The sequence below is a fragment of the Crocodylus porosus genome, unplaced genomic scaffold (assembly GCF_001723895.1).
Source record: "Crocodylus porosus isolate Cpor-Errol unplaced genomic scaffold, CroPor_comp1, whole genome shotgun sequence".
NCBI classification, from domain to species: domain Eukaryota; kingdom Metazoa; phylum Chordata; order Crocodylia; family Crocodylidae; genus Crocodylus; species Crocodylus porosus.
The window spans coordinates 88,976,463-89,001,436 of NW_017728947.1; the positions used below are offsets into that span (position 1 = coordinate 88,976,463).

The 24,974-nt window shown below is 46.3% G+C and overlaps 1 protein-coding gene across 3 annotated transcripts in view; it reads right to left on the minus strand.

The window, feature by feature from the left end:
- Positions 1 to 17,455, minus strand: part of FBLN5 (fibulin 5) — a 91,184-nt gene extending 73,729 nt beyond the window's left edge. The window contains exons 1-4 of one of the 3 annotated variants that reach the window (XM_019552423.1): positions 17,015 to 17,455; positions 14,219 to 14,273; positions 11,004 to 11,052; positions 9,600 to 9,839 (exon numbers count right to left, since the gene is read on the minus strand). In XM_019552423.1, the coding sequence (XP_019407968.1) occupies positions 9,600 to 9,839; positions 11,004 to 11,052; positions 14,219 to 14,273; positions 17,015 to 17,031 (361 nt within the window). In that variant the 5' untranslated portion in view covers positions 17,032 to 17,455. Of the gene's footprint in view, positions 1 to 9,599; positions 9,840 to 11,003; positions 11,056 to 14,218; positions 14,274 to 16,388; positions 16,466 to 17,014 lie in introns of those variants that run through there. The other 2 variants (XM_019552421.1, XM_019552424.1) reach the window with 2 other exon arrangements.
- Positions 17,456 to 24,974: the final 7,519 nt, after the last annotated feature.

Consider the following 24,974-nt stretch of genomic DNA (forward strand, 5'->3'; position numbering starts at 1 on the left):
TATTATTTAGAGTTTGACCTTGGTTATTGGTTAACATTCACTGTGTAAATATATGTATATGATATTTAGTTTTATGATTATGTATATTATAACTCAATAAATTGTATACAGTTAAGAACTTTGGGCTTAGGCTAACTCTACAGAGGAAAGAGGGATCTGCTCAAAATTCTGGCATCCCCCTCCTGCCTACCCATCCCATCCGATTGAGAATGGGCACACCCTTGGGTATACCTGGGTTACGCTAAGAAAAACAGATCATCTCTTTCTGTCACCCGTTTAACCTTCAACAATTGTGCTAGGAACTTTGCCTGTCAACAAATCACCTGAGTGCCTTAAAATGGTGGGATCCCAGCTCTCACTCTCTCTTTCTCTTTCTCCTTCTTTCTCTCTTTCTAAGCATAGCTTTCTAAACCTGAGTTTTGTTAGTTAAACTTAAGCTAGGTTTCCCCAAATACTCAATTAAACCAGGGTAATATTGTAATTTGTTTTTGTTTGTTTTCCTTTGCATGTCTATTGCTACTAGTACCATCATAAATTTCATATACTTAGCAATAAATAACTTTTATAGTCAAACTGGTGGTAACCGGGTGAATTTTTCCTTCTCTATTTCCGCTTCCCCACTTGCTCTGCAGCAACACTTCTTTTACCTAAGCTAAAGATCCCTGTAAAGCCCAAAAATACTGTGAGGTCTGCTCATCAAGAGGCTACCACTACTAAGACAGTTAAGGCAAAAGATTGAGACATGCTAAGTTTAAGACATAAGGAGATCAGCTTATATAGGCTGATTGACCCAGTTTGGCTCAGACATGCCCTAATGAACTAAATGCTGGCCCATGAGGGTGTCAGGTAGACACCCAGCCTAATTCAGAGGTATTCTGTTCACCTGTGTGCTTGTGTCTGACTGCATTTTATTGTTACCTTAATGAACTGATTCCTAGCATATGAGGGTGTCAGCCTGTACATGCTGATCAACCCAGTAGGGCTGGGCATGTCACGTTAATCTGTGTGCACGTGTATATATTTAACCGATTTGGTGGCTGGAAAAACCCAGCCCCATTAAAACTAAGTCCTCCAAGATAGCTCCATAAGGGGTAAAGACTTGCAAAAGCTGTTTTTATACAGCTCCATATAAAAACAAAAGTAACACAAGCAGCACATTAATAAAACTACAAGGACCCTAAAAACGTATTGCTAATAAATGAGCACCCCCTGAAGTGATAAGCAAATCTGGTAACAATGTGGGCGGTCTACAACAAGGGGCAGGGGGGTGGTGGTAAGCACGTCCCATGCCATTTTTTTCCTCCCTCAACAGCCTTCCTGCGCAAGCTGCCACCAGGTTATGCAGCCCCTGAGCTGCAGAGGAGGCCCTGTGCTTCCTTCCATGGTGGCAGCTAGCCCTGGACCTCCCAGTTGGGGTGCTAGCTGCATGGGTGCTGCCCCAGCTTGGAGGCAGCAATTTGTAGATCCAATGCTGCATAAGGTGCTGGAAGCCTAGATATGCTCGGAGAAGCTCGAGCTTGGCAGGCTTCCAGTGCCCCATGCACTGCCCTGCCTCCTTTCTGCCACCTGGGACCACCCAGGAACACGCTGGCTTGTCCTTGGGGCAGTGTGGGAAGGCAGCAGGAGGGCAGCTGGGTGTGCTGGCAGCCAGAGAAGGTGGCAGGGATGGTGCACAAAGTACTAGAAGCCCACCAAGCCCGAGCTTACCTGAGCACAACCAGGCTTCCAGCGCCCCATGCACCATCCGCACTGACATCTCCAGATGTATCGCTGTAATTTGTTGCATAGAAAACTAAAATACATCTGATATGTTTTACTTTCCTACATAAAAGATTCATTTAAATCAAAATATGCTATCACAGGTGTACACTGCTACAAAATTTAATTACAATATGCCACACCACATGTACACTGTTATTCAATTAAATTGCTAAAAAAAGGCAATTAAAGCACTAAAAGGGGCAGTTTAATCACATGTACAGGGGCCCCAAAGTGTTTCTTCTCGTATCCATTTGGCCCTTTACGTCATGAAAGGATCTGCCCCAGTGGAAGGAGCGTTTTAATGGAAATTCCCCCACCACCCCAACCACACACACACTGATTAGTCTACTTTTAATGACCAGAAACATGCAAAACGAAGGAGGTCAAATAAGCTCCCCAGGGAGTTTCTCCACCTGACCTTTTCCCCACAAGCTGGGGAGGCAATTATCAAATCACTGCAATTTTCCCTCTCTCCACTTCCTACAGAAAATGTATGCAAAAATTCATGGCCATTTCTTTCCAACACAATGCACTAAGTGACTAAGCACAATCTCCACATCAAGTCTGACTTGTGATGATTCTATTGCAGGGCTATAAAACCACAACCTTTTCTTCTTCTTTCTACCTTAGGCTGCCTATATCCTCACAGCATCTGAACACCTGACATATCTTAATATTTTTTTCCCTTAATACAGCTCAGGGAGTTATTATTAGCCACACTCCACAGATGGGGACCAAGGCCCAAAGTCACAATGGGGGTCTGTGCCAGAACTGGGAATCAAAACCTGATCTCCCAAAACCCAGCCCAGAGCCTTAAACACAGGCCACAGTGAAGGCAGGGTACAAATGCACCTTGTAGACTAACCCAGGGCCTTACAATTGGCAGCCTGTGAAAAGTTAATCTGTAGCCCAGGGACTGCTGCTTTCCCTACAGCTCTGCCTGTAACAACAGAGCAGGGCAGGCCCTCCAGGCTTCCCCTCCAGCTTCTGATTCCTGTGCCTTTATGAGGGGGTGGCACAGTGCAGGGTGCAGTACTGGAGGAGTCCATGACATGGTATGGTGGGGAAAGGGGGGAACCCTATGGCCAGTGAGCAGGGGGGTGCACAGTGGAGTGAGGGTGTGGGCTGCACACATGGGACAGGGAGGCTGCCTGTGTGCACGCGCTGTGCAGTGAGCGTTGGGGAGGGTGCCCACCTAGGTGTGTGGTGCAGTGCGGGGGCATGTTCCCATGTGTTGTGCAGTGTGGGGTTCTGCTCACCCACCCACCCATGCCCGTATGTGTGATGTAACTGGGAGGATGGGGAAAGGGCCACGCAGGAGTGACCTGTGGCTCTCACTATTGCAGCCTACAGGGTGTGGCCCACCCAGGGTGTGGCCTCTGGCAACCCAGAAGTTGGACAGCCCTGGACTAACTGAATCAGAGAGACAGAAGCTTTCATGAGCTTCATCAGGTGATATGAAAGGAACCTTTGGGAGAAAGGGCATAGCTCTCCCCCACAAGGACCTTTCATAGCATCTGATGAAGTGAGATTTTCCTCACAAAAGCTTGGGCATCTCTGATTCAGTCGGTCTATATAGGGTGCATCTCTACCCTGCCTTCTGCCTGACTTCACACTAACATAGTTAACTGCTGCTTACTGCACACACTTTCAGAGGCCAAGAGAATGTGAAAGCAGCACTTAGCAAAAATCATGCTGCCCTTGCTCAGGCAGGCAGTGGCAGGATTTGGTTGTTCTCCTCTTGCCACTACATCAACACTTACCATGTGGGACTCTTTCTATGTTACCTTTTCCCTTTCCTTATCTTCCATTTGCCTCCCCAGAAAAGCCACTATAGAAAAGGCATTATTAGGGCAGCAGCAGAACCTATGGCATAGGGCACTTCACCTCACTACGCAACTTTGGACAAGGGACTTCACCTCTGAGCCTTAAGGTACCCTCTCACCTGCCTTGCTTATTTGGACTGTCTCTGCTGTTTAGGACATGGACCACCTCCTACTGTCAGACAATGATTATTCCATTGCAGACCTAGTCTTGAATGCAATTCCTAAATGCTGATGTACTACAAACAGTTATGAGCCAAAACCCTTCCATGCCATGTGGAAATAGGTGGTGTTGCTTCATGATGTTACAGACATAGGATTTGGGCTTGGTGATCCCTGAGACATAGGAGAAAAGTGTCATGTTGCAGAAAGGGCTTGAGCAACAACCCTTCCCCCTAGGCCAAATGGCACCCTTCCCCTCAGTCCTTTCCCTGTCCCTATACCTGCTGCTTCTATTTAAGCACCAACCCTACAATCATCTTCTCTTCTTTCTCTGGCCTCTTCTTTTGTTCCTCTTTCATTATTCTTAGCCCCCTTGCCTTTTGCTTTCTTCCCAGTTCTAATATTCACTCCCCTCCTCTTCTCTCTGGCTTATGCTTGCCTTCCTTGATTAATAATTATTTCTTTGCTTTGGGCCCCTTTGCCCTCCTCCTACCTGGTATGTGTTAATGGGATCAAAAATAAAGGCCAAAGTCCACCCTTTGCCACTCTTTCCATGGTGCTCAAAGTGCTCTGTACTCCAGGCATGTTTTAAAAATCACTGTAAACCAGGAAATGGTGGGGTGGAGTGAAGGGAAACTGGAAAGAACTCTCAGCTTATGAATGTATAATACAAGAACGTGGCCTTCGTTCCAGTCTGGTCTTGCCAATGGTGTCTGGACAAAGTTCCTCTAACAAAAGGGTCATTATTATGGTTACACAGGCTAGATCTCAAGAGGAAAAACAAGTTAGAAACTGAACAAGCTGAAAGGGACAATAATGAGTACAGCCCTGGGGCTTGCTTCTTCTGTCCTGCACTGTGAGACACATGCATGGTCTGTGTTGTTCATTCCCATCCCTGCTGAGTAAGTAGCAGTTCATGCATGCACACACACACATGTACACAATGTTCACGGGTATAAAAAGCACCCGTTTTGCATGTGCCAAACCTAAGGGTTAATAATACTCCTGTCAGGCCCCTAAGCAGGAAATTTAAATAGTAATAATTTTAAAATGCAAAGATCTGTTTTGATTGCTTACTGATTTTTTAACTCAGAGCACATCAGGGTCACGCGTCCCAGCCTTCCCCTACAATGGCTAGAGCTACACAATCCATGTTATAAAGAAGAGCTGGTGTTTTTGTATCATCTGAATGATGCATGCCCCTGGAGGCTGGTGACCACCCACAGACAGCGGCGGCAGTGGTGGCCGCGGGGCCATGGTGGCAGCGAGCTGGGAGCTCACACAGGCAGCCACGACGGTGTCAGCAGCGTGGGCAGGCCAAGCAGGGAGCTTCCGCAGGGGGCCACAGAGGTTTTGGCAGCAGGGGGAGGTGGTGAGCGCTGACAGCTGGTTGGTAACCACCCACAAACGCCAGGAACTTCCCCCAAACACCACTGGCGGTGTCGGCAGCGAGTGCGGCGGGTGAACGGTGGCAAACAGCGACTGCCCACAGGTGCTGCCAGAAGCATCAGCGGCACTTTTCACAGGGGGTGCACTGCCAATCTCAGGGGGTCCATGTACACCCCCTACGTGTTGCCAATGATCTGATGATTTCAGCAGCTGGAGCTTTACAAAATCCAACAAGAGCTGGCAGCAGTGGGTAAATGCCTATAATGAGGCACAGGGCAGCAAATGGCCCTCCTGTCTTTCTAGAAAAGACACTCTTCCCTGGGATACTAATAACTCGAGTTTAAAGGCCAAAACCCACTGAAAAATTTCATCTGTTTTTGTTCACCTGGTTTTCCTCTGCATGTGGCAGGGGAAGGTTAACTCTTTTCTTGCTGGCCTAAACTTCCCGTCACAAGCAAAGGGAAACAACCCAGAGAGTAATGTGCCTAAATGTGGGGCTGCTTTTCATACAACGCAAGAGATCTGTGAGGGAGTGGCTGTGACCATTAGGGGGATTGTCCTAGGGCTATGGAGAGGTGAGAAAGGGAAGGAGCCTGTAGGCATATTCCTGTGACCCTGGGTCAGAAAAGACAAGGCCTAGAAGGCAAGAAAGGTAAAGTAAATGCTTAGATTTTATTTTGCTATGTTTGAATAAATCAGATCCCATGCAGGAAATGTTATATGAACCCCCTAGGGAGCACATTCCCAAGAGAGGCAAGGACAGTGGAGGCTTGGCTGGCCAGCCAGGTGCCAAAATGCAGCAAATTGTCCCTTGCTTTGCTTTCAGCTCAGACAGAAAAACCAGGCTGGTCACTTTTGCTTTGGTTTTACAGCTACCTCTAAGCAAGTTTCACTTTGTGGTTCTTGCTATCACTATTTCTAATCAGGGCTGTGAGCCCTGTGGGGGAAAGCTTGGTGTTTAGAAATACTGTTTCCACTGGGATTCAAAGCAAATTTTATTAAAGTGCATCATAGAAATTCTTAATCTGACTGGAGAGTGGTAATACATGCTGCATTACGCAGGTGCTAATTCTTGCAAGTATTTGTGTTACTGTACCACTGCAGCCACTCAAGTCAATGGCCAGAAAGTCCTGGAACTTCAGTGGAAACAGTTAGACCAGAAGCAAGTGTGTTTGAAAATTTCCTCATAAAAGACTGCAACTGTTTTCAAAAGGATTGGCATATTGACAAGGAAGGCTGAGCCATTATAACACTACAGATTGCCTGTACTTACAATAGGATGGACCAGGGATGCAACTGGTACTGCATTTCTGCACAGATGCCCAACTGGGACCTAGCCATCATTTCCATTTTCAGGGCTCCAGAAATGCATAAACTTTGCTTTGTACCCGAGCACAGGGCTGAACTTGACCCCAGAAGCTGCCATCAAAGTTCTGAATGTACAGGAATATAAAGTCAGGCCCTGGATCAGGTATGTCAGAGGTCTTTAGCAGGAGCTACAGCAAACACGGCAGCCTGTCAAGCTGTCTGTTGAGGCACCTGCATTACCAATCTCGGACAAATATTGAAAAAAAACAGTTAACATCTGTGAGAGGTGTTACTAAATAGCACACAGTTTTAAGAACTAAAATCCAATCCCACTGGAAACACAGCAGCTTTGGTAGGGTGCTTAAACTGTTTCTTATCTATCAGAATCTGCCACCAACTCATAAGTGTTTCTTACGTACCACTCCCTTTCCTAGCATTAACCTTTTGGGTTAATGGTGACATCGAACACAATCTCCCTTAGCAATTAATAGCTGCATTCAGACCTTGGGCAGCTGTAAGGGAACAAACAGTATTGACTAAAAGAAGCATGTTTTCATCAGCTTAACCAAAGGCCCATGCAGGAATCTGTGTACTGTGAGATTCATAAGCCCCATTGCAAAGAAGAGATCAAAATCTAAGAGTGGACCCTGTCTTTAATATTTCTTTTTCAATCAGCTCTTCCGTATACTGACCCATCTACAGCAAAATTAGAAGAATACAAAACATGCCTTAAAGTCTCCAAGTCTATGTATATAACCACTGATATGAGTGAATTCACTAAGATCAGAAGGACTGTTCAGTGTTATCAATTATAATTAACTTGAAATACTCATTTTCTGAAAATGTAAACACTGCAAAAATTAACTAATTATTTTTCATAACATACATTATTAATAATGCTGTTGGGAAAAGTGTTTTATTGCAGCAAAAATTTGATGATGGAAAAAAATTTGGCCCAATCTAGAGATTTTACGGCTGAAAACTGAAAAACTTTGATTCAGAAAGGCTTCCAGTGCCTTAGGGGAATGTCTCTTTGGGTCCCTCTCTTCCATTCACAGAATTATAGAAAATTAGGGTTCGAAGGGACCTCAGAAAGTCATCTAGTCCAACCCCTGCTAAAAGCAGGGCCATCCCAACTATATCATCCCAGCCAAGACTTTGTTGAGCCAGGTCTTAAAAACCTCCAACGATGGAAATTCCACAACCTTTCTGCATAGCCTATTCCAATGCTTCACTACCCTTGTGAGAAAGTTTTTCCTCATATCTAACCTAAACTTCCCATGGTTCAACTTGAGGCCATTGCTCCTTGTTCTGTCATCTGCCATCACAGAGCAATCTCTGGCTCCATCCTCTCTGTATCTACCCTTCAGGTAGCTGACTGTTGCTATTAAATACCGCCTCAGTCTTCTTTTCTCCAGACTAAATAAGTCCAGTTGCTTCAGCCTTTCCTCATAAGTCATGTACCCCAGCCCTCTAACCATCTCCGTTGCCTTCAGCTGGACTTTCTCCTACTTGTCCACATCCTTTCTGTAGTGGGGGGCCCAAAACTGGACACAGTACTCCAGATGTGGCCTCACCAGTGCTGAATATATGGGAATAATCAGTTCCCTCAAAATGCTGGCAACACTCCTACTAATGCAGCCCAATATGTTGTTAGTCTTCTTGGCAACAAGGGCACAATGTTGGCTCAGATTCACCTTCTTCTCCACTGTAACCCCCAGATCCTTTTCTGCTAAGCCAGTCAGTCCCCAGCATGTACCAGTGTATGGGACTGTTCCATCCTAAATGCAGGACTTTGCACTTGTCTTTATCAAACCTCATGAGATTTCTTTTGCCTCTTTTGCCTCTTCTGGTCCAATCCTCCAATTTTTCAAGTTCTCTCTGAATCTTAGCCCTACCTTCAGTGTATTCCCCTCAATAGCCTAGGTGCCTGAATAAACAACTGTGATGCACCATGTTCTCTGTGCGAGAAAAGAGTCAATGCTAAAGAGGAGATGGAGTCTGCCCAGGAAGCCTAGCCAATAAGACTAGAAACAAGAACAGAGATGAATGATCAGTGACTCCCAGCATGTACTGCAGCAGGATATCCAAATAGAACAATATCAGGTCTGAGTCATTTAGTTTTTCCATATAAAATCAAAATGAGTTGTGGAAATCAGAAACATTTTGTGACTTTTTTCTGTTAAATGCCCAATTTTCCATCTAAAAAAAATTGCAACAAACATTTTTCAAGCAGTCTTAATTATTATACTCCTTTTACAGTTGAGACAGCTGAAGTATGGAACTGGGTGGTGGTTATACATTGATTCAGTGGTCGAATTTCCTTCTGCTTCAAAGCACTAGGAAACACCACAAATTTGGTTCTGATTTCATTTATAGCAATATTATACCAGAACATCTCTGCTGAACTGTGGAACTATAACTGAGTAACACCAGAGTCAGGTAAGAACTTGGTCCTCCAGATCTAATCTTAAAGCTATCACAATGAAGCAAAGAAAAATGGTACTGATTCAGGTTTCATTTCAACCAGCTTAACTCCAGAGTAGCTGCATGGATATCAACAGTCACATTAGATGAAAAACAGGGTAACTGGAATCAGAATCAAACCCAAAAGATGCAACCGACCAGGGGAAACTGTTAGAGCTGTTTTTTGATTTGTGTTATAATAACAGGTAGAGACACTTCAACCAAGACTGAAGCCCTGCTGAGACAGCAGTTGTTTCCTATTCTTTGTTTGTCCAGTATTTAGCACAAAGGGTCTCAATCTTACCTCAGGCCTGTAACCACTAAAACAATACTACTAATAGTTGGGTATTATACATGTGCATAGTAAGAGATTAAGTTCCTGTCCCACTGAGCCAATAACCTGATAGACAAGACAGAGAATAAATGGGGGAAAGTAAATCTTCTTATACCACTCACTCTACTGAAAATGTGCAAGAAAATACACACACTCAGAAAATACCCATGTTTGTACTGAACAAAGACCATACAACAGCTTAACAGACATCACTCTGAAAAAATGCAACAGTTAAAACACAAAATATTTGTTTTGCTTGGATCAGGCATCACCTTGTGCCAGGCAGAAAGTCAGAGGTAATTTTTGTCCCTTCTAGATTTAATTCAGACCAATATATATAGTGTTGTACTACTTACCAATGCATTGGTTGCTTTCATCCAACTGGTAACCAAACCGACACAAAGGTCTTGTAGCAGTTGGGTAGTTTGGGGCTGGAACTGGTGCAGGGGGTCGTGGGTACATGTTTGAATAAGGATTCATATATGGTGATCGATACATTGGATTTGTTCGGGGTATACATAAATAGCCACCATTCTGGTTGACACACATCATATCTCCTCTACATGCCTCAGGAATAGTCCGACATTCATCAATATCTGGAAAGAGTTAGTAACAGATGACAGTCATATCACCAGTTTCTTAAAGTGGCATCCCCACAGAACGATACATCTGATACTCTTTACCCAGGATTTTATTGAAAATGTGAAACAGGTTTTGCTAGAAAAAACCTATTTCTGCTTTTGTGGAATTTCACTTTGAAATCAGTTCATATCATAACAGGAAACAGTGCATATTTTCAATGTAGTTTGTGTTCCGCATATTCTACTCCTGACTTTTCAATGGGGGGAAACAGCTTTCCTTTTCTATAGACATTCAGTTTAAACACTGATTACACATGGCAACAGCATGCTAAAGCCTATTCCTGCTAACAGATCTGTCCAAGCCACAGCATTTGGATTTGGATTTCAAACACTAGTGGTTTGGTTTGCCCAGCTGTGAAACTTGGATCCTGATTTGGAACTCCAGAGCTCCCTCCCACACACAATGGGAGGGATGTTCAAGCCTGGAGATTTGGTTCAGATCTTTTTTGTTCCGATTGGGATTTTTGTTTTTTCATTGAATTAAGCTTAAAAATATATGAATAGATTAGTAGGATCTCAGTATTTACTTGGCCCAGAGTGTAGAAACACTGGAGGGTGGGAGGAGGGCAGCAATGTCACTGTGTTGCTACTTTTTTCTTATTGCTTGAGTGACTTCCATGCATGCAGTAGACGCTGCCTTGATTGAAGTCCTGTTTGTGCTGTCTGGGTGAAGTGCAAGCTTCTACCTGTTGTCCCCAAACTAACCTTAATTCTGACCTAGAGAGACCACTCAAGGGCAGTGGGATTCCCCTGTTTGTAGGTTTATAGTAGATCCTGCCAGCAAAGACAAATTAGCAGGTTTTTACAAAGATAATGATCCTCTATCCTCTGGCAACTGGGCTGGGCCCCTCCATTCATCTAATTGCAGCTATAGGAAAAGCACTGCAGTCAATTAACGCCTTGAACAATGATATTTTTATACTAAAGGAATGATGCAAACAAATGATTTCCAAAGACTTGTGCATAATACACACACACACACACACACACAGAGATTTGCCAGAAAATTAGAGCATTTTGCTTCGGCCAAAATACACTGACAGCAGCAAATTGTTAATTGTATAGAAGCCAGGATGTCTGAATTCCAGTTTAAATTAATTGATTTAGTCAAGATCCTACCTAAGCATTGCCCAGAGGCACGGTCCAGGTCAAACCCATTAGTGCATTGCTGCTAAAACAAGAAAAGAAAGGAAACTCAGTGATTGTGCAATGTGATGGCAACAAAAAAATTACATGGTCATCTGGATTGCTGTTCATTAGCTTGTTTAGTGCAATGTGTTCTGTACAGTACACAGAAGTAAAGGGAGACCCTTCCATAAGGGAGTTTTGTAAAGTAACGAGCCTCACATGGGCAGCAGCAGGGTTTAAACTTGGGTCCTTCAGTGCTATTGCATGGACTCCAGCTCCTGAGAAAAGTCTATCAGTTGCCAGCAGTAGCAGGCTGTTATCCTTTAAGCTAGCAGTCACAACATAGTCTGTCAATGAATTACATGCTTCCACTGTTAGATCTCATCTGTGCTTGTCTTTTCTGCATTTCCTATCTAACTTTATCCTTTCTACTGACATCAGGGCCAGCCCATCTTATCCTGCAGAACTTGCGGCCGCAGGGGGCCCTGCAGCTAGGGGGCCGTGCCCCACTTGCCCCCTGCGCCATGTTTAAAGGGCTCAATGCAAGCATGGAGCCTTTTCCCAGCTGAGTAGAGGAGGAGTTCCTGGCTCCACTCCTGCCCCAGCCCCAGCCCTGGCCCTGGGGAGGGAACCCAGGCATCCCCAGCATTTGCTGCCCCCACCCTGTTCCCCCCACACTGCAGCCCATGTGCATGCCCCCCATTTCCAACTATTTTATTTCAGTGACTTTATACCACAATTAACCACAATTTTGATTTCTCGATGGATCAGGGGGTCCCAAAACTATACCTTGAATACAAAAAATTGTGGGCTGGCCCTGGCTGACATTAGTGTAGACAAGGCCTGTATACTTGTAAACACATGCTAAACTGATGGATTTGAAGCCTAGTTTGGACCACAACCAGCTTTACATGCGCAGACCTTCAGCTAACACTTCATCTTTAAGTCCTACTGCTGACAAGTTTCATAGTTTCGTAGTTGGTAGGGTTGGAATGGACCTGAGCAGATCATCAAGTCCAACCTCCTGCCATGGCAGGAAAGAGTACTGGGGTCAAACGACTCCAGCAATGTATACATCTAGCCTCCTCTTAAAGCCCCCCAGGGTAGCAGCCAGCACCACTTCTCTTGGAAGTTGGTTCCAGATCCTAGCCGCCCTGACTGTGAAGTAGTGCTTCCTAATATCTAGCCTGAATCTAACCTGCCAGCTTGTGACCGTTATTCCTGGTCACTCCTGGCGGTGCTCGGGGGAACAGTGACTCCCCCAATGCCTGCTGGTCCCCTCTGACTAGTTTGTAACAGACCACTAGATCCCTCCTCAGCCTTCTCTTTTGGAGGCTGAACAGGTTCAGGTCCCGTAGCCTCTCCTCATAAGGCCTGCCCTGCTGCCCCCTGATCATACGAGTGGCCTTCTCTGGACCCTCTCCATGCTGTCAACATCCCTCTTGAAGTGCGGCGCCCAGAACTGGACGCAGTACTCCAACTGCGGCCTGACCAGTGCCGCATAGAGGGTGAGGATCACCTCCTTGGACCTGCTCGAGATGCATCTGTGGATGCATGACAAGGTATGGCTGGCCTTCCTGACTGCATCCCCACACTGCCGGCCCATGTTCATCTTGGCATCAGTGATGACTCCAAGATCCTTTTCTGCCTCTGCACTGACGAGAAGGGAGTTCCCCAGCCTGTAGGTATGCTGCTGGTTCTTCCTCCCCAGGTGCATCACCTTGCACTTGTCAGTGTCAAAAATGGTTTCACTGGCAGAGCTAAACAGAGGATGTGATAGAAGAGACATGAATGAGCATTTAAATGGTTGTCTCACTGCCCACAATGGCTCTTACGGCTGTCACTTAGAGATACAGAGCTTGCAGGAGGGAATTCTGCTCTGCATTTACTTCGACATTATGGCATCATCTGGTAGGAAGTGCTCTGACAAGAGTCTATTCTGTCTGTTGCTGTCAAGAACATACATACTCTGCTTCTCACCTTTTCACCTGCTGACAGTAACGTGCCTGAGATCTTGTAGCTATTCTGTCTGTTGGCTGCAGCTGGTTGGGAATTTTTTGTCAGAAAGTGCTGATTCATTGAAACAAAAACTGTTCAAGGAAAATGTTAGGTTTTCAGAAATTTTCAGCTTAAAAAAACCCAAGGTTTCAAAAATGTTGACATGCCCTGTTTTGACATCTTTGAAATTAAAAAGGAATCTTTATCCATTTGAAATGGTTTTTCATTTGAGATGTAAATTATAGTATCAGAAAAAGAAAAGGTTGAATTTGAAAATCAATAGTTTGAGTGACCCAGTTTTTTCTTTTTCTTTTGGTCACAAAAGCCGCAGCCATTTGAACTTTTTCCTCAGTTTGTGCTGGAAAAAAGGTTTTGAAATCTTGAGAAACCTCCAGGGACAGAAAAGCATTTCCCGCCTAGGTCTAATGTTGGCAAGAGTATTGGTCAATAAGTCATGCGCAGTTGATTTTCAATCCAACAGGGAAAAAAAACCCCTACATTTTAAACCCATTTGGCACAGGTATTTAGAAACACAGCCCTGAACACTGAGCATTGCTCCATTATCAGTTTGGAATCAAAATCTAACATGCTTTTGAGTTTTTTTATTCTCTCTCTCCTAATTTAGTCTGAATTTAGTGCCCAGGAACATGAAGGACTAATGCGTCTTCTATTTCAAGACCTAGACTTCTCCAACTCTAATCATCCTGAAATGTTTTGTATATTGGACAAAATTGGATGAGGGTATAAGTTAGAATGGAGACAAGAATGAAATCACTAGGTTCTCAGTCCAGAAATAAATGGCCTGTGGCTGAATCCTGCAACTTTCGTAGACATAAAAAAAGCCTCTTCAAGTCAGCAGGCATTCATGACAAGAGAGCCCTGTTTTGCAGGTCTATGCTTTTGCTAATCCTGTGAGGTGCTGTTGCTCATTTTTTTTCATAGAGCTGCTGCCTGGTTCTCTGTGAGGTCCAGCATTCAACATGAATTTCCCACTGAGTTGACAAGGATGAGTCAATAGTTCAGCCCGTGTTAGACTCCAGGATCCTGCTAGCTCCGTGTCTGCCACTCTAAACCCTTCGACCACATAACTTCCTATTTCATCAAAACCCCAGACCACAGAACTTCCTATTCACCTGCCATTCAATTTAGTCTCATGCTATGAAATGTTCTAGTAAGACAGTATATGTATTTTGGTATACACCTCTCACCTGTGCTTTTCCAGGGCTTGGAAGGCAGATGGCTAGCATGAAAACAGTCAGTGTCCTGTAATATACATAGAAAACAAGTTGTAAACTTTTTGATACACCTATTCATTGCACAGATTAAGCAGGCCACATTTAGCTCTGGTGTAACTCCTGTGCATTCCCAGAGCCTGACTCTGCATGAATTTGGTCTATGGTATCAACTTAAAATCTATGGACTAGATTTGGACTTCCACAAAGTCACTGTTCTTACTCTGGGTTTACATGAGTGGAATCAAAGCCAGGCCCTCTATGTCCACTTACCAGTGGTTCTCAACTGGGGTGCCATGAGACCCCCTCAGGGGTGCTGTGATACAGGCACTCCAAATGCTTCTGCAGCCAGGTAGAAGTGCCCTGTGTACCTTGGGTACAGCCAGACCAGGACACCTGTGGCATGTGCATGCTTTCCTGCCTCTCTAGGGTACTTTGCTATGCCTAAAGCAGGCAGGAGAGCCAACTTGTACTGCAGCCTTTCCCAATCCGACCTTGCACGGCATTTCTCAAGAACAGAGATGTGTGGGGCATGTAGAGCTGTCCTGTGCACTTCTGTTTCCAGGAGAAGAGTGGGGAAGCTAGGCTAGAAAGAGCCGTGGCACAAACCAACTAGCCTGCCTGCTTTAGGCTTATCAGAAAACCCTGAGGCAGGAGAGCCCACACATGCTGCAGCCCTCTTCCATCTGGCTGAACATGAAGCATGCAGGGCCCTTTTACCAGTTACATCCAGTTGAGAAGCACTGCAGGGCACTGAGGCAGCACCGCTGTGGTTCTCAACAGGGATGTTATCAAGGCGAAAAGGCTAGGGAAGCTCTCTGGTTCTAGAAGGGGTGAGTACCACTGTCATAGGCTAATCTGACCTGCATGATATGCTATAAACCATCTCTTCAAAGAACAAGCACACAGTCTTCACTGATGTTTCTTAACCTCTCTCTGACACCTTTCATTTGAGGAACTCAAAGGATATGGTCCACATTCCACAGATGGGTCAGCTGAAGCATAGACACGTCCAGTTTCACCATGTATAGTCTCACAGTCAAAGTCATTGGCGGAAGAGCAGCTGTAACATGCAGGAGGTCCTGAATCCCAGCCAGCTGCTCTAACCACTAACAAACATTTTGGCCTCAAAAATAGTATACTCAAGGTCTATTGATTTACAAGGGTCACCTTCAGTCCCTTTACCCACATCAAGAAGTAGATTGCTCTCCCAGTAGATACCTTACTCCAGGACATCAAGTGGCAAGCCAGAGTCTTCAGTAAAACCAGGCAATTGATACCAAATGAGGATCTCTCCACTGATTTTAGTGACTGCTCAGTGCGAGCAAAAGAATATGGCTCCTGGCTACTTATTGTAAGATGTAGCTTGACCCCTTGTCTACAGAGCTGGAGACATGTTTTGACTGTATAAATTTCCTGTATAAATCAGTGTCAGGTATTTACTAGGACCAGATTTAAATCTGGAAAGAAGAAGAAGAAATGTATGTTCTTTCCTGTGGATGTGTATTTCTATGTCCTCCTCCTTCCTTACATAAAGTTTATTTTCAGTAAGTTGTAACACCGTGTCTCATTTATACTGGAGACTATTACTGAATGTCTCTAGCTCTACGTACATTTTAAAAGCCAGCATAGGAAGCAAGGAAAATTTTAGATAGCCTAAGTTCTGTTATCCAAATGAGTAGCCAACTTTCCCTTTTAGCTCTGCCTGCAATTCCCAGAGCAATTCAAGCTGCTGAACAAGACCTATTAAATGCATCAGACAAAACTACTCACACGCTGTGACAGGCACACTCTCAAAAGCCAGTATGCTTGAGCTGAAAAAACAGGCACAAGCTCTGAAAGTAAACACAGACCCTAAAATGGTTGTTCGCAGGGCTGTGGAGGCAAACTCTGCTTGTTTAGAAAATTGTGTAGCAACAGAGACATACAAATTGTACAAAGATTTTGCCTTAGAGTTAAATGTAATTAATTCAAAGCACTGATGTCATCCATTTAGGATTGCACCTCTTTTATGGATCCCTTAAATCCTTTGGAGGGCTAGAACACATTCTTCAAGCAAGCACTGCATACTGAAACATTTTATTGCTTAATATTAAGAGTGTCTAAAGCAGGATTACATGTTAGATTACTGTGCAGCAAAACTTACAGGCAATATCCACAACTGTACAATTCAACAAATTATACTCTGTACTCCTCCGTTGTCTTTCATTTCAGGAGTGAAGCGTTCTTTAGGTTTGAGTTGCATGAAGGGTATGGAGCAACACAGATTTTCCTGACATGTTCTGTTCATAACCACTACTTCAGTTTGCTCTTTACTATCAGATCTTTCATCCCTTGACAATAATTAACAGACAGACAACCCATCAACATTGTTCCCAGCTGTTCACGTTGATTGTCCAGCACACAAAATAGTGTAACATATCGATTAACTTCTGTAGCAATAGATAATTCATTTGAAATCAATTGTTGTGAGTCATCTCTGGATCTCTGTGATTCTAGCCAAGAAATTCTTCTCTGTAGTAATTCAGCACTCCTACAAGATGCTGCATTTCTTGAAGTGCAAAATATAAGCATAGATAAAGATGGAACTTGTTAGAGACAGCCTACTGCTTCTAACACAGATGCCGGTCTTTCTCCTCTACCTCTACCACTAAGATCCTGAGCTTTTACAAATGATTTTAGCAAGTGAACTGGCATGCTCAATCCTAGCCACAGACATTTTTCATAAGGTTTCCATTCAGTAAGCAAAAGAGTTTGATGCATAGGACCTACCTCTTTAATCCTTGCATGTCCAGAATTCGTAAGAGAATGTAGAAAAAAAATACAGTCTGCAGTGATGAATAGCTGAAAAGTGTTTCTGAATGTCAGCCTGTTGCTAACACTTCAGTTCTTCAGTCATTTATATTCCAAAGAATGAAATAGCAAGTAATGGAGAGGACAGGGAGAGGTCTGCACCTCCTCAGACACTGGAGAGAATACAGAGAAAGCACCTGGTTTTGCTTAGTTCTCTTCTGTAATTCAGCATTAAACCAATTGGAGGAGGAATGTTAAAAATGAACACTTCATTTTCTAAGTATGTTAAACAATGCAAATGGGGGCCTCAGTCTGGGGACAGCTGGTTTAGATTACAGAGCTCACCAACTGGCTAGACTCCTCACAACAATCTTAAGGAGCCTGCCAGGATAAAACACTAACAGCTTTAAGGAAAGCCTCTTGTGCTGCAAACTTTACAAGTAAATGTGCCTCAGTGCAGAGAGCATCGGTATTGGATAGAATCCCTTATCAAAGAACTAGAAAGGGCTGGTTTCCTCTCATTCAAAACAAAATAACCTGGACTTTTTAGGGGCCCTGTAGCTGGTGGCTCAGTTCGGACAATGAATATGCAGCACTCCACTACTTCGTGCCAATGGCATACTGATGAAAGCTCTGACCCTCTGGGAGATGAATAATTTGAACTCATGAAAATTGCAGCTACAGGGACTATATAGCCCTTGATTTATTTGAAAACAAGAGCAAACCAATTAACTGTTTAAGAGAAAGTAAACATTTTGTCAAAAACATGGACCCATTTCAAGTTGACACCAAAAATAAGACTGTAATTTGTCAAATGGAAGATTTCTCAGGAACTCTATCCCTTTACAGGTTTGAAAAGGGCGGGGGAAGTGCTCTGTATGACTCAGTCCCACAAACACCTTCAGTCTGTAAAGCAGAACATATCTATGTGAACACAGATACCACAGAGAAAAGCCACAAGATAGATATGGGGAAGTTGCTGTGTACACTGATACACATAGAAATTAAATGTGGATCTAATGTAGTAATACTTTGAATTTCTATTGAGTCTGCTATCTGAGGAGCTAAAGAGTTTTGTTTCCATTTGGGTTGTTTTACCACCACTGTCCAGAACGATGGTTTTTGTCACTCTGGACATTAAGAAGCTCTCAATGTGGGTGACGATACTAAGGAACAGTTTTTCCAAAGTAGGCTTCAAATTTGGATGGTAAGTGCGAACCTTTTGGGGCAGGACATTCAGGGATTCTGAGTGCCTACAAGTCCAGGACAGTTAAGGACAGCTGTTCAGCACCTTTGAAAAACATCACCCTGTTTGTATAGAGCTGGATTTAAAAAATGGTGGCACATCAAGGCCCCTTTGAAAAGTTCATCCTTTAGTGACTTGCTGATATTGCATTGCAAAGGAAAACCACATCTCTCAAATCTCCGAACTTGTCAGTAGTGTCACTGGTTGCTCACCATTTGTTCAGTGCACAAAAACCACTTTCAAAATGGCCAAAACCAGTTTAAGTTAAACCTGGATGGATGTAGTTTCAGACTTAAATGATTTAGGTTAAATCAATGTATTGAACTTCTGTCCCAGATTCTCATCAGATTCAAGTTAACGCATAGTCCCTTCACACCTCTCTTGCAAAACCACACTCAGGGTGGGCGGGCTAGCCTTGGCCCAAACTGTGTGCTCTGGCTGAGCAAAGAGACATACTCTAAGCACCTCTGGCTTCTGGCCTGGGCCACTTCAGGCATGTGGCTGCATTTCCAGAATCAAAAATGAATGTCTATTCACTTGCTTATCAGTTCAATCTACACAGTTTAGACTAACCTGCAACGATTGAATTGATTCAGCCTTTTGTGCGTTTTTCGGGTCTTTTTGAGTGTCTATACTTAGCGATAAAGTCTTACTTGACTGCAGCAATGGTTTTCCACCATGCCTTCTCCACCCCAGGGTTTCCTTATTCACCCTCACACCCTGATATTCCCAACCATACCACATCCTGTGCTGCCCCCACCACAGCCCACTCCCCAACCTTACCCCTACTGGCCCTGTTCCTTCTCTTCTCCATTGTGAAAGTCAAGCTGCTACCCCTGGTGTTGCAGTCATTCTCCAGATGGTTTCATAGTTTTGTAGTTGGTAGGGTTGGAAGGGACCTGAGCAGATCATCAAATATGACCCCCTGCCATGGCAGGAAAGAGTACTGGGGTCAAACGACCCCAGCAAGGTGTTTATCCAGCCTTCTTTTAAAGACTCCCAGGGTAGGAGCCTGCACCACTTCTCTTGGAAGTTGGTTCCAGATCCTAGCTGCCCTGACAGTGATGTAGCACCTCCTGATATCTAGCCTAAATCTAGCCTCTGCCAGCTTGTGGCCGTTATTTCTAATTGTCACAGGGGCACTTGGGTGCCCCGTGTCTTGGAAGAAACAAGGGCAGCTGCTATACTTTAAGGCTGCCCAGGTGCCGGTTGCTGGGGCAACCAGGCAGGTCATGTGACTGGAAGAGGGCGGGGCTGGGCCTTTATAAACAGCCCAGGCCAAAGCCTAGAAGCAGTTCCCTTTTTGACAGCTGCAAAAGTAGGAGCTCTGTGGGAGAGCTGGGCAGGCTGAGCGTATGTTTGCAGCCTGACTACCCGAACTGGCTGCTTGACGATATGGACTAGAGAGAGAACTCTAGAAGAGGCCACGAGTAAAGAGCCTAGTGAGTGCAAGCTTTGTGTTAAAAGCCAGTATGTTGTATCTTGTTTATGTTGCAGCTGCTTGGCTCATGGTTTTGTTACAGTTACACCGGAGGACTGGGTGAGGCTGTAGGGATGTAAGGAGGCCTCACAGGAGCTCCCCAGTAATCTGGGGGTTCCTGGTGCCCAGCAGGGCACAGCTATTTGTGCTGCTGGCACGTGTGTTGAGGGGTGTTGACCCCCGCCCTGTGGGGCAAGACAAGAGAGAGTCCCTAGTAGGGCAAGGGACTGAGACAGTGGTCCTGGGGGCCAGGCATGGCTGCGGCCACCTGAGCCCCAACCGGGGTAGGACCAGGAGAGAGTCCTGGAGGGCTCCATAGTGCTGGGGACTCTGGTGCCACAGTGGGCACAGCGAGCGAGCGCCATAGAGGTGCCCGGTGTATAGGGGTTGAGGCCCCAGCCCGAGAGGTCGTGCAGCACGGGAAGTGCGAGAGCGAGGCCCCTGAGGGGCCACGAGCATGAGAGGCGTGGCACAGGCCCCAGAGAGGGCAAGGGAGCATGAGGCGTGGCACAGGCCCCAGAGGGGGGCAACAGGTATGAGGCACGGCCTAGACACCAGAGGGGGCAACGGGCATGAGAAGCGCGCACAAGCCCCAGGAGCAGGCACAAGTAACTGTCAGACACCCAGTGGGGTGTGGACTAGAGAGGACCCCGAAGGGTCAAGGGGGCCAGGTAAGGCTCAGGTGGCCTGAGCCCAATTGGAAGAGGATTGCTAGCAGGCCCAAGGGGGCCAGCAAGCGCAGGGGCGCCAGAGAGGGGCGCCGAAGGGCAAGGACCTAAGAACGTCCTGGAACAGCTGCGAGGCTTGGGGCGTGCTGAAGGGGAGGCAGGAGGCATGCATTGCCCATAAGGCTGGGGTGAGAGCACCCCACTAGGAACGGAGGTAACATCAGCGCGGTGTCAAAGGTGAAAGTAGACAGCCTCCCATAACTGAACTCAGGATCAAAGACATGGTGGGTGAGTCGAGAGTGCTGGACCACCTTAATTGACATGGCAGGGGGCACTAGGGAGCTTCACAGCTGCTCCCAGGTCCCACTCCGTGACACTAGTCACTCCTGATAGTGCTCAGGGGAACAGGGATTCCCCCAATGCCTGCTGGTCCCCCCTGACTAGTTTGTAACAGGCCACTAGATCCATCCTCAGCCTTCTCTTGTGGAGGCAACAGTTCAGATCCCTTAACTTCTCCTCATAAGGCCTGCCCTGCTGTCCCCTGATCATGCAGGTGGCCCTCCTCTGGACCCTCTCCATGTTGTCCACATCCTTCTTAAAGTGCAGCGCCCAGAACTGGACATAGTACTCCAACAGTGGCCTGACCAGTGTCACATAGAGGGGGAGGATCACCTCCTTGGACCTGCTCGAGATGCATCTGTGGATGCATGACAAGGTGTGGTTGGCCTTCCTGACCATGTTCCCACATTGTCGGCCCATTTTCATTTTGGCATCAATAATGACTCCAAGATCCTTTTCTGCCTCTGCACTGATGAGAAGGGAGTTCCCCAGCCTGTAGGTATGCTGCTGGTTCTTCCTCCCCAGGTGAAGTACCTTGCACTTTTCAGTGTTGAAATCCATCCTGTTCTTATCTGCCCACCCCTGTAAACTGCTTAGGTCTGATTGCAGCCTATTCCTCCATTCTGGAGTGCCCACTTCTCCCCACATCTTAGTGTCGTCTGTGAATTTGAACAGGGTGCTTTTTAAACCCTCATCCAAGTCGCTGATGAAGATGTTGAAGAGTGCAGGCCCGAGGACCAAGCCCTGTGGAACCCCACTGCCCACATCCCTCCAGGTCGAAAATGACCCATCCACCACCACTCTCCCGGTACAGCCCTCCAGAGAACTAGTGACCCATTTGACTGTGTGGTGTTGACACCACAGTCCCATAGTTTTTTAATGAGAATGGGGTGAGAGACGGTGTCGAAGGCCTTCCTAAATTCCAGAAAGACTACGTCCACTGCTACGCCTGCGTCTAAGGATTTATAACCTAGTCATAGAAGGCCACCAGGTTGGCCTGACACAACCTACCTCTAATGAACCTGTGTTGTTTACCCCTAAGCAGTCTCCCCTGCTGGCCCCTCGCGGACATGTGCCAGCATAACTCTCTCAAAAAGCTTACCTGGGACTGAGGTAAGACTCACTGGCCTATAGTTTCCTGGGTCCTCCTTCCTCCCCTTTTTGAAAATGGGAACCACATTGGCCCTTTTCCAGTCCTCTGGCACCACACCACAGTACCATGCCAGAGGTCCCGCTATGACCTCTGCTAATTTCCTCAGCACTCTGGGGTGGAGATAGTCAGGATCTGCTGATTTAAATATGTCCAGTCCCTCCAGAAGTTCCCTGACTAGGTCCTCACTGACTCTAGGCCTGAGTGTGCCTCCCCTGGTACCTAGGGGGGTCCCAGTGGGGGGTGACCTAGTCCCTGCTCAGAAAAATGGAGGCAAAGAAATTGTTAAATAGGTTAGCTTTGCTGTCTGGTATAATGACCAGATTTCCTAGTGTGTCCTGCAGAGGCCCTACATTACCCAGTACCTTCTTTTTACCCCCCATGTATTTAAAAAAGGACTTCTTGTTGTCCTTGATCTGGGTAGCTAGTCCCAGTTCCATCTCTGCCTTGGCCTTCCTGACTGCCCCTCTACAGCCCCGAGCAACTGAGGTATAGTCCTCCCTGGTAACAGCCCCACCCTTCCATTGGGTGTATGCCTCCTTTTTAGCTAGGAGACATTCCCATATGCTTTTGGTGAGCCACGGGGGCTTTTGCACCCTCTTGCCTCCTTTGATCCACATTGGGATCACATCCCTTTGGGCCTGGAGGATTGTCTCCTTAAGGAACAATCATTCTTCTTGGACACCCAACTCCCCTTCCCTCCAGGACCTCAGTGCCTCTCCAACTATTCTTCTTACTTCATTGAAATCTGCCCTCTTGAAGTTCAGGGCTGCTGCCTTGCTGCTGGCCTTTGCCACCTTGCACTGGATGGTGAATTCCAGCAGCAATGATCACTGTTGCCCAGATGGTCGAGCACCTGCAGACCCCTCACCAGATTGTTGCCCATGGCCAGGACCAGATCCAACAAGGCATCTCCCCTGGTGGGGCTGTGCACCTCTTGGGTTAGATGGAGGTCCTGTATCTTGGGTAGGAACCTATGTGAGCAGTCAGACCTGGCTGACTGCTCTTCCCAGCAGATATCTGGAAAGTTCAGGTCACCCTTGATGACCATGTCCTTTGACCTACCTCTGTGAATTGACTTAAGAATTCCCGGTCTAGCTCTTCCCTTTAGTTGGATGGTCTGTAGTAGACCCCCACTGTTAAGTCCTTTTTCTCTCAACCTCCTTGTTTTCTAACCCAGAGCACTTCAGTGTGCCCCTCCTCTAACTTAGTGCCAGTCATTGAGGATGTGCATTTCTCTTTGACACAGAGCACCACACCCCCACCTCTCCTCCCTGTCCTATCCCTCCTGTACAGCCTATAGCCCTTGATATTCACCTCCCTGTTGTACTATGTCTGGGTTGGTGTTAGCTATCAGGAGGGCGAGTTCCTCCTGCTTGTTCCCCATACTACGAACATTAGTGCAGAGGCATTTGAGGCCTCCTGAAGATGCATGCCCTGGCCCCCTAATCTCAGTACTACCCCGGCCCCTGTTGCTCACCTGGGTATTTGTTCCATTTGTCCTTGGTCTAGGCAGGGCTGTTCTTCTAGGTGACGCTTGGTTTAGTGGCCCAAGGCTTCCCCTGCCCTCGTTTTCCCCTAACCCCGATGAGCCTAGTTTAAAGCCTTCCAGAGGAGATCAGCCAACCTAGAAGAGAACACATCATCCTTCTGTACTAGCCTGATAGTCACATCGTCCTTCTGTACTGTCCTGCCATGCCTTGATGGAAAATAAATAGAAGAAGAAGGAAAACAGCTTGAGAGGTGACCTTCCTAATACATGTCTGGGTCATGATCATTGGTCTTTTCACAGGGCTCCTCCCCTACACTCTGTCCTCACCACACCTGCAATGTTCCAGGCATACGTGCCCCTCTGGGACTCTCCCTCTTCTTTGGGCTGGTCCCGCTAATCCCTCTTCTGGCTATTCCTTTAACTAGCTGGCCTCTGCTGCCTATACCTGGCTTGTACCAGGTGGGCTCTCCTCTTCAGGCTGTTCACTTCACAGCCACTCAGTTGCCTCTGCCAAGCAACCAGCAGGTCTGCGGCAGTGGTACTGGGTGGCTCATGCCTCTTCAGGGTCCTAACATCCGCCCATTTCTCTCAGCATGAACATACACTGGATCCCTGAAACCCACTTTCAGAACCTAGCCTTTCTGGGCTCCTTTGGCAGTAGAGGAGAATCACCTCCTCTCTCCCTGACCTGTGAACCAGCACCTTCTGTCTTTTTTTGCTGCAGGAGGGACCCCGCAATGAGTCTCTGCTTACCCTGGTAGCCACATCCTTCCCTGCTGAGGATGTCTCCCCTGCCTCCCAGCCCCTGGTAAGTACCTGTGTTGTCTGGGCTGTGTCTGGGTTCCTGGCATCTGCTGTCTCGGGGCTCAGCTCTACTAGTCTGCACAGCCCCTTTCACTCCAGCAGACCACTCTCTGGCTTCCTTTCAGCCTCCTGCCCCATTTTATCTTCTGGCTTCTCCCCTGGGAGCCAATCTGCCCAGCCTGGATTCTACATGTTTTCCTGTCATGGCCTGGGCAGAATTTCATTGGAAACACCTGGGGTCCCAGAGCTCTGTACCATCCTGTCTTTCCTGCTGCAGCTCCAGCACGGCTAAGTTTTATTCCCTCTAGTAACAGGCACCACCCTAGGTTCCCTGTTACATCCATCCCCCTCCCAGCCCTACAGCTCCATCCCAGCTAAACTGCCAGCCTCCCTGTCCATAAATTTACAGGCAGTTGGCAACCCTATACCCTTATACCCTTTTATGAGTGACACCAGTGACAAACAGCATGTAACCAACTTCTTCTCACAGCTTCTATTAAGACCCAATATGAAGAGCAGTACACAAGAAGCCTTTGCAGGATACAACCACTGCCTTTACTCACCCTGCAATTCACCATGCTCTGGAGCACCATCTGCTGACCCATTAACTACTCACACTGATCCTGCCTTGAGCAGGGGATGAACCAGAAGACCTTTTCAAGTTCCTCCCAGCCCTATTTTTCTAGGATTGTGAAAGGTCAGTACTTTCTCTTTAAAAAGTCATAAAATCATAGAAAGTTAGGGTTGGAAGGGACCTCAG